This window comes from Anolis carolinensis, chromosome 1 (genome assembly GCF_035594765.1).
Source record: "Anolis carolinensis isolate JA03-04 chromosome 1, rAnoCar3.1.pri, whole genome shotgun sequence".
Taxonomy (NCBI): Eukaryota; Metazoa; Chordata; class Lepidosauria; order Squamata; family Dactyloidae; genus Anolis; species Anolis carolinensis.
The window spans coordinates 340847201-340857234 of NC_085841.1; the positions used below are offsets into that span (position 1 = coordinate 340847201).

The 10034-nt window shown below is 45.0% G+C and overlaps 1 protein-coding gene across 6 annotated transcripts in view; it reads right to left on the reverse strand.

The window, feature by feature from the left end:
* The window catches only part of catsperb (cation channel sperm associated auxiliary subunit beta), a 116934-nt gene extending 106900 nt beyond the window's left edge, over positions 1 to 10034 (reverse strand). For 4 of the 6 annotated variants that reach the window (XM_062968138.1, XM_062968128.1, XM_062968140.1 and 1 more), the window contains exons 1-2: positions 9480 to 9563; positions 9092 to 9167 (exon numbers count right to left, since the gene is read on the reverse strand). In XM_062968138.1, coding sequence (XP_062824208.1) covers positions 9092 to 9167 — 76 coding nt within the window. In that variant the 5' untranslated portion in view covers positions 9480 to 9563. The other 2 variants (XM_062968134.1, XM_062968136.1) reach the window with 2 other exon arrangements.

A 10034-nucleotide genomic window follows, 5' to 3' on the forward strand; every position in this document is an offset into this window, starting at 1 on the left:
TGAACATCTCTCTAGGAAACTCTATGTCCTGTATAGCCCTCCAAAAAAAATAGAGAAAGTGGATGCAGAAACTAAATCAACCAGAAAAACTAAAACCAGCCATATAATACAGAATATCAAGGCAGAAAATATCACAATATCTGCTTTGAACTGGGTTATCTGAATCCACACTGCCATATATTCCAGTTCAAAGCAGATAATGTGGAATTTTATTCAGCTGTGTGGAAGGCGCCTTACAGAAACATTGTTAGGATAAAGGTTTTCCCTTGACATTAAGTCTAGTCATATCCAACTCTGGGGGTTGGTGCTCATCTCCATTTCTAAGCCGAAGAGCCGACGTTGTCCATAGACACCTCCAGTTATGTGGCTGGCATGACTGCATGGAGCGCCATTACCTTCCTGCCGGAGCGGTACCTATTGATCTACTCACATTTGCATGTTTTCAAACTGCCAAGTTGGCAGAAGCTGGGGCTAACAGTAGGAGCTCATCCCGCTCCCCGGATTTGAACCTCCGACCTTTCAGTCAGCAACTTCAGCAGCTCAGCAGTTTAACCCACTGTGCCACTGGGTTAAACCACATTTTTGAATCTGGGATAATCTAATATAAGTTGACTCAGGCATAAGCCTTACTGGTAGGAGCTGACGAAGCACTGCTTTTTTGAACTAGCCCCGGATTCTGCCATACAGTAGAGTCTTGCTTATCCAAGCTAAACGGGCCGGCAGAAGCTTGGATAAGCGAATATCTTGGATAATAAGGAGGGATTAAGGAAAAGCCTATTAAACATGAAATTAGTTTATGATTTTACAAATTAAGCACCAAAACATCATGTTTTACAACAAATCAACAGAAAAAGCAGTTTGATACGTAGTAATGTTATGTTGTAATTACTGTATTTACAAATTTAGCACCAAAAATCACGATACAGTAGAGTCTCACTTATCCAACGTTCTGGATTATCCAACGCATTTTTGTAGTCAATGTTTTGAATACATCGTGATATTTTGGTGCTAAATTCATAAATACAGTAATTACTACATAGCATTACTGCATATTGAACTACTTTTTCTGTCAAATTTGTTGTATAACATGATGTTTTGGTGCTTAATTTGTAAAATCATAAACTAATTTGATGTTTAATAGGCTTTTCTATAATGCCTCCTTGTTCCGTCCCCCAGGACGATGGTTTGCCTTACCTATTGGTCGTTTGTTTGCTTTCCCTCCTTTACATTTTGTTTGAGCCTCTGGCTGCAAAGGCCTAGGAAAGGTGGCTTGGAATCTGCAAGAGCTGGCTGCAGTTTTCTTTGCAGTGATTGGTCAAAGAGTGCAACATCTTAGGACCGCCCTTTTTACCAGGGTCTAGTCTCCATTTTGGAGCTTCATTTTGGCTATAGTCTTCCAACGTGCTGTAGCTGTGCAAAGCTAACTGGGACAAATCATCCTCAAAACCAGGCCAATCTAAGCCTATCCAAATTAGATAAGTATTGAATTATATTGATCTGGAATAGGAAATCTAGTTAGAGGAGCAAAGTTATTCCATCGCTTCTAGAACTAATCTTTGCTGTAAAGATAGGGAAGGAAAGAGTTTCTCCTTCTAATATAGGCAGCGTGATTAGGGTATAGTGGTTTTATAATCACTTTTGCCTTCTGGAACCAGGGATAATTCTGTACCTAAAACCTATGGAAATTTGTTTCATTTTCTGCAACTTTAAGATCTGTGCCAGGTTTACAACCTTGTATGAATAAACATCCTTTTTTGAAGTTATCCAGACTCAGTCGTTCAATATCTATAGGACAGCTTATAGGGATTTGCAGTTCGCCCGGATAAAGGACAGCACGTTTCAGTTTTATAGTTTTTTATTGTCCGGCGGACGGCACAGTTTTGAGGTCGATCAGCGGTTTTTCCGCTTCAGCTAGCTTGCACGGCTTATAGTTTTTTATAGTTTAGGAAGTTTTAGTATAGGCTGCGGCTTTTCCGCCTGAGCTCAGTCTGCATACCTAAAGACTCTACCAGCGTCTGAGGCAGTGGAGCCCGCTCTCAGACCTGAAGGAGTCAAATAGTGGGGCTCTATTTCCTTGCTATTTGGCTCGCGTGTGCGCACGTAGCCCAGTGGCTTTCTGGGTTTGCACAGGCTGTGCAGTTCCCAGCAACGTCCAGGGCTCCCTCGGCGGTAGACCTTGAGCCGCGGAGCACCAGCGACAGTTCTTTGGCTGGCTCTGAGGCGTGGAGCCCACCAGAACCAGGCTAGAACCTGGACAGGCCTGGCAACGCTGCTGCGAGTTCGGCCGGAGCACTCGGCCGGCTTTGACCTGCCTCATCGACCTGCGGCGGTGACCTGCCTCATCGTCCTGCGGTGGTGACCTGCCTCATCGTCCTGCGGTGGTGACCTGCCTCATCGTCCTGCGGTGGTGACCTGCCTCATCGTCCTGCGGTGGTGACCTGCCTCATCGTCCTGCGGTGGTGACCTGCCTCATCGTCCTGCGGTGGTGACCTGCTTCATCGACCTGCGGTGGTGACCTCCCTTCACAGCGGGGAGGAGGCGTCTCTTCTCTCCTCCTTTCCAAAGCCAGCCTCGGTGCTCCTTCGGCGGCAGGCCTCGAGCCGCAGAGCACGAGGTGCTTGAAAATTTGGCGAAGTCACCATTTTGGCAGTTTACGTCACTCGGGCAAGGGAGGTATCAAGTGGCAAGTTGCTGTCAGTTGGCATTTTGCAACTTGCCCACCAAAATCTGGCGCCAAAGGTCACAATCTTTGTAAAGTATAGTTACTTAGTGATATATATTGCTATGGTTAAGTGTTGTGCATTGTATTATATATTGCATTTGCTTTTATGGTAAATTTACTTGCTGGTATGTTGTATTTGCTTTTGTTGTAAATTTACTTGCTATTAAGAATACATAATGTCTATGCAATTTCAAGACGATACAGATGGTATACCTCCTTCTGAGGCTGAAAGTAGGAATGAAAGGCCCCAAAGGATAAAGCACCCTTCAGCCAAGATGCTAGCCCATCTAATAGATGAAAAGGAGCTCCTCCATGTGAGGTTAGGTTCGGCATGGGAGCGAATTGTAACATTGATGGACAGAATTGAGAGCTTGGGTATTACAAGGGTGCCATCCATATTACAGACAGACCTTGAAGAGACCTTCGGTCTCTGGAGGGGTTTGGTGTCTAAGATAGTCCAGGTCCTCGAGCGCATTAACGCCAAGGATTCAGAGTTAGAAATAGTGAGTGTCTTAGCTGACACTAATGAGAAAGAAAATAAGGTGAGGGCAATTCTAGATGCCTTGGAATTTAGTTCTCCACCTGTTAATCTAAGGTCTGAGCCAAAAGGAAATCAGTCTTCCTTATGCAGCCATGAGACCAATCTTTTAAAATCACCTGCTGTGGCGCTTAGTCTTAAGTCCAACCGCTCTAGCCAGGTATCTAAACTAAGGGAGCGTGCATCGTCTAAACATAGCCACTCTAGCAAGTCTTCTGCTGCTGGGAGTGCCATCTCTTCCCTAGCTGCCTTGCACATTAAGGAGGCTGCACGTCTAGAGCTAAAGAGCAAGGTAGCGGGGGCGGAGGCTGATGCTAAGGCAGCTGATCTCACCCTTCCCTTTAAAGAAGAAGAGCAACGACTGCAAATAGAACAGGCCCGTAGACAAAGCGAAATGCAAATAGAACAGGCTCGTATAGAGATGCTTAGAATAAAGATGGATGCCGCAGCCAAAAGGGTAAGGGCTGAGACTTTGGCCAAAGCCCTAATTGAGCCACTCACAGAAGAAAATGTAAGCCAGTTACCAATACAGGACCCTTCTGCCAAAGTGTTTGCGCACCTTGGCAGCATGAACAGCCAGTTTTCGGATGAGGAACAGGGAGACTTCTCTCCTTACCCAGAGCAGGGCCCCAAAGTCACTTTTGAGTTTCCTGCAGAGCAGAGCGTCATAGCGGGGAGCTCACCCTTGCTCGAGCTACCTGTGCCTCCTGCTAAAACCCTAGGTCAGTCAATCAGGGCCTCAAGGCCGAGTGCTAGTTGGCCCCTACAGACAGCTGCACAGGGAACCATCGATTCGTCAGTGGTCGATGTCATCCCTCCAAGAGGCCAAAGGTTGACGCAAGGTACACGGTGGGAGTCCACTCCACAACAGCAAACTCCTCAATTGTTCCCTTCGACGTCAGAGTCCCAGCTTGTCTCCATCATCAGAAGCCCCAGAAGAGATCTTAAGGACAAGGGTGTCGAAAAGTTTTCGGACAAGCCTGAGGAATTTCTTCTCTGGAAGGCCACCTTCCAGAGAGCAATCAGAGACTTAAAGTTATTGCCTGAGGAAGAACTGACTCTTCTGGCTGCATGGTTGGGCCCAGCCTCATCCTCACAAGTTAAGAAGATCTACGCAGCCCACGTAGCCGATCCCGACAAAGCCCTGGAAAAGGCCTGGGCCAGGTTGCAGCAGAGGTATGGGGCCAGCACAGAGATTGAAGCATCTCTTATGGACAAGCTCCAAAGGTTCCCAGCTCTAAAACTCAAAGACTTCAAACTCTTGTGGGACCTTAGCGATCTCCTTGCGGAATTAGAGTCGGCCAAGGAGAATCCAGAACTGCCCGGTTTGAAGTGCCTCGATCAGCACCTGTCCCAGAGGCAGATCTTGACCAAGCTGCCCTTCACTTTGCAAGAACGCTGGGGACAGGAGGTCTTCAACTACAAGGAGGCCCACTCCCAGGCATACCCTCCATTTTCTCATTTGGTCCAGTTCATCACCAGGGCGGCCAGAGAAAGGAATGATCCGCAGACGGGCCTCCCCACCTTATACCAAGGGACTCAGCCAGAGAAGGCACCTAAAGTGGAGAAAAAACCATCCAGAGAGGCCAAAAGACCGGTTAGTGTTAAGGCTGTTGAAACTCAACACAAGACTGACGAACCCAGGTCGGAGGTAAAGGAGTTGCTTTGCCCTATTCACCAAAAGCCTCACAGCTTGGCCAACTGCAGGGAGTTTAGTAGAAAGACATACAAAGAAAGGCAACAGCTAGTTCAAAAGCAGGGAATCTGCTTTAGATGCTGTGGAGCAACTCCACACTTTGCATCCAACTGCAAAGAAAACATCAAGTGTGAGAAATGCAACAGCCTCAAGCATTGCACCGCAATGCACAACTCCAATATCATCTCCCACCCCAAAGAGAACGCTTCACCAAAAGAAAAGTCAGCAGTCGAAGACACCGACAAGCCAGCCGCACCAGAGATGCAGGTGGAAGTTTCAGCAGTCGCCTGTACAGAGCTGTGTTCTGACTCGCACCAGTACAGAGTTTGTCATCCTATCTGCCTAGCGGATGTATATCCAGCCAAGAGCCCTTGGCTTAGAAAGAGACTCTATGTGGCCCTGGATTCACAGAGCGACGCCTCCCTGGCTACTCCAGAGTTCTTCCGCATGTTTGACCTTAAAACCAAGATGGTCGACTACACTATGACTACGTGTGCAGGAAAAAAGAAGTTGCAGGGTCGCATAGCATCTGGCTTTGTTGTCTCCTCTTGCGACCAGAAGAGACAGTTCAAGTTGCCAGACCTGATTGAGTGTTCCTCCATCCCTCGGAACAAAAAACAAATTGTAACTAGAGAAGTTGTGGAGGCTCATCCACATTTGCGACGATTAAAGAATGCCATACCAGCCTTTCAGCCAGATGTGGACATTGCCCTTCTGCTTGGTGCGGACTGTCCGAACTTGTTCTATGTGAACGACCAAGTTAAGGGACCTCCAGGGGCGCCCATTGCTCAGCTGCTACCACTAGGCTGGACAGTTACAGGCCCAGTGTGCATAAACAAGATGCACCCACCATCGTCGTTGGACTCCAATCAAGCACAGGTGCTTAAAGGTGGACGTCCTACACTTGTGCGCAGTTGCCTAAGTCACATCTCAGTCTACTGCCAAGCAATAACTCCAGAGTATTCCTCCATCTTCAAAGTCTCTGAGAGAGACGAAGCCACAGCGCTCTCGAAAGATGAGCAAAGGTTTTCGGACATTATGAATGCTCAAGTCTCACGAAGTGCAGAGGTGAAAGCCTGCAAATCAACCACAGAAATCAAGATGGGCCAAAGATCTTGCCTGGAACCACACCGTTTTGAACGTTTTTCGGAGTGGCACAGTCTTCTTAGAGCAGTTGCTAGGCTTATACATCGCTTAGTCTGCAAAGATAGTCAGCCTTTGCAAGTTCAGGACATGTTGAAGGCTAAGGGAGTAATATTCAGGTCAGTTCAGAGGCATGAGTTTAGTCTAGAAATAGCCAGGTTAGAACAAGGGCTTGACACCCCCAGTCGGAGTTTCTTGCGTGAGTTAAACCCATTTCTAGGCAAGGAGGGTATTTTGAGAGTTGGAGGAAGGTTAGCCAAAGCTAAACTCAAGGCGTGCATAAAAAACCCCATCATCATACCCCCCAATAGCCATATTGCTTTGTTGTTGGTTCGTCACTACCATGAGAAAATCCATCATCAAGGTAGAACTCTGACTGAGGCGACCCTTAGAAATGAAGGCCTGTGGGTGGTAAATGCTAAAAGTTTGGTCAGCAGTGTTATTTTTAAGTGTGTCAAATGTCGGCGACTCAGACGTAACTGTCAAAGTCAGTTAATGGCAGAACTACCTCAGGATAGGACTTTGACAGACCCACCCCTTTCCCATGTAGGAATCGATGTGTTTGGTCCTTGGGAGGTTGTCACTAGGAAAACCAGGGGTGGTGTTGTAAATAACAAAAGATGTGCGGTTTTGTTTACTTGTTTGTCAAAACGAACTGTCTATATTGAGGATGTAGAGGGAATGGACACTTCATCATTTTTAAATGCATTGAAAAGGTTCATAGCCCTCAGAGGGCCAATTAAGTCAATTCGATCGGACTGTAGCACCAATTTTGCATGTGCAGACCTTAGCCAACCACTTCAGGAAGAGGTGGAAGGCCGAATACTTAAGCCAGCTTCCAACCAGAAGACTCTGGCAAACCCCAGAGGACAATTTCAAGGTGGGAAACCTTGTGTTGCTAAAGGACAAAGACTTGCCCCGCTATGCCTGGCCTATGGGCATTACACTAAAGACCTTTCCTTGCCCTGACGGTAAGGTTAGAAAAGTTCAGGTAAAGACTCATAGTAAGGACAAAATGTCTGTCCTGGACAGACCAACCAGCAATCTCGTGTTGCTTGTCCAAAGTGTGTAAGTTTTATACTGTTTTATTGTTGTGTATACAAAGGTGTTTGTATGTTTTTGATTGGTAAATTCCCACATCCTGGGAATTTAGCGGGGAGTGTTCCGTCCCCCAGGACGATGGTTTGCCTTACCTATTGGTCGTTTGTTTGCTTTCCCTCCTTTACATTTTGTTTGAGCCTCTGGCTGCAAAGGCCTAGGAAAGGTGGCTTGGAATCTGCAAGAGCTGGCTGCAGTTTTCTTTGCAGTGATTGGTCAAAGAGTGCAACATCTTAGGACCGCCCTTTTTACCAGGGTCTAGTCTCCATTTTGGAGCTTCATTTTGGCTATAGTCTTCCAACGTGCTGTAGCTGTGCAAAGCTAACTGGGACAAATCATCCTCAAAACCAGGCCAATCTAAGCCTATCCAAATTAGATAAGTATTGAATTATATTGATCTGGAATAGGAAATCTAGTTAGAGGAGCAAAGTTATTCCATCGCTTCTAGAACTAATCTTTGCTGTAAAGATAGGGAAGGAAAGAGTTTCTCCTTCTAATATAGGCAGCGTGATTAGGGTATAGTGGTTTTATAATCACTTTTGCCTTCTGGAACCAGGGATAATTCTGTACCTAAAACCTATGGAAATTTGTTTCATTTTCTGCAACTTTAAGATCTGTGCCAGGTTTACAACCTTGTATGAATAAACATCCTTTTTTGAAGTTATCCAGACTCAGTCGTTCAATATCTATAGGACAGCTTATAGGGATTTGCAGTTCGCCCGGATAAAGGACAGCACGTTTCAGTTTTATAGTTTTTTATTGTCCGGCGGACGGCACACTCCTTATTATCCAACATATTCGCTTATCCAACGTTCTGCCGGCCCGTTTATGTTAGATAAGTGAGACTCTACTGTATATTGAAAACATTGACTACAAAAATGGCTTGGATAATCCAGAAACTTGGATAAGCGAGGCTTGGATAAGTGAGACTCTACTGTACCAAAACATCGCAATGTATTGAAAACATTGACTACAAAACATTGACTACTAGAAGACAGACTGTGTTGGATAATACAGAACGTTGGACAAGCGAAGGTTGAATAAGTGAGACTCTACTGTATTTACATCTCTCTGCTCCTGAACGAAATGAAATTTATGTTAGAAATAGAAGGAAAAGGCAGATTGTATTGAAGGGGCAAGGTTGTAAAAGATGTAAAAATACATCCAAAGTCAAAAGCAGGAGGCCCCTTTTCTGTGAAGAGGGCGAGGAAAAACACCACAAAAGTTGGATCTTCAAACTGCAAAAGAACTATTTATTGTGTGGCCATAGCAATGAGACAAAAACATGCATACATGCAATCAAAGGATTTATCCGAATTTCCAAAATGGTTGCAAGGGTTTTATCACCTCACAGAAGTTAGCAAGCATGTCCTTATTGGCTTACAAAGATCATTTTCCCATTTGTCTAATGTTGTCTACGTCACAAGCATCTTAACCATCATGCAATCCCATTGGTTTTCTATGCTGTAACAACATGCAATTCTTTAGACATTGGTGCTTTCATATTATTGACCCTGACTTGTTACAAGTATATGCTCGAAATCGTATGGGAACCGGTTCTGACTTGATGTATTGTTATTATTTGAAAGTAACTTCTTTTCTCTGGAACATCTCTTTTCCTAAACATCAGCAATTTCTCTCAAGCGCAGGCCTTCCTCAAACATAGGCCTTTTGCAACTTAGGTCAATCAAAACATATGGGACTTATAGTCATTACAAATATCTTTGAAAATTCTTTTTAAACCCATGTCTCCCTCAGTATGACCTCCAGACTTCATTTGGGCAAAGCTTGGCAGAGTCACTATGCAGTACAGATCCAGAATCAGACATGCATAATCTGGGTAATAATATGTTATGAAGTCGAGAGTAGTAGTAATAATAAGTCTTTAACTTACCTTTTATATTGTAGGCAACTCCTGATGAAAGTTTGAAAGTGGCTGCAAGTACAAGACAAATCTGCAACAACTCCATCTGTGTAATAAAACACGGGTTTCAAACATTCATTAAAATGATATTGAAACATGTCTCTGCTAACAATTGAGTTGAGAAGGAACATGGCAACGGGATGGGCAAACTTGGGCCTTCCCTCCAGGTGTTTTGGACTTCAACTCCCACCATTCCTAACAGCCTCAGGCCCTTTCCTTTCCCCCCTCAGCCGCTTAGGCGGCTGAGGGGGAAAAGGAAAGGGCCTGAGGCTGTTAGGAATGGTGGGAGTTGAAGTCCAAAACACCTGGAGAGAGGGCCCAAGTTTCTATATAATGCTGTATTTTCCAATATGATTACGTTCTAGTCTAGTAAAGGATGCATTCTGTTCAGGAGAGAGGAGTGCCTTTTGAGCACCCTTTTGTGAAGGCAGCCATTTTGAATCTCCCAACCTGAGTGAGTAAAATGGAGGCTGCTCTCCTTCCCTCAAGAGTTTCTTTTCATTCCCCAAATAGAAGATTAGGATTTAATATCAACAGTGCATTAAAGGTTAAACGGCTTTAATGCTATCAAAGGGGGGAAATTCACCCCTTTCAGGGCTTCTTTTTGCCCAGCTTCAGCGTAAGTCTTGCTGAGGCATCTTGTTCTCTTCCAAAAGAGACGGCTAACCGATTTCTTTTTGATTTGGATTCCGTTGGATGACAGTTGGGAAATTTTAAATGCCTTCAGAGTGGAGTGCCACAGGGTTCCGTCCTGGGCCCGGTTCTGTTCAATATCTTTGATAATAATAATAATACAGTAGAGTCTCACTTATCCAACATTCGCTTATCCAACATTCTGGATTATCCAACACAGTTTGCCTCCCACCCAGATCCACAGCTGTTTCTCTAGGCAACAAGGATTGAACTTTTTATG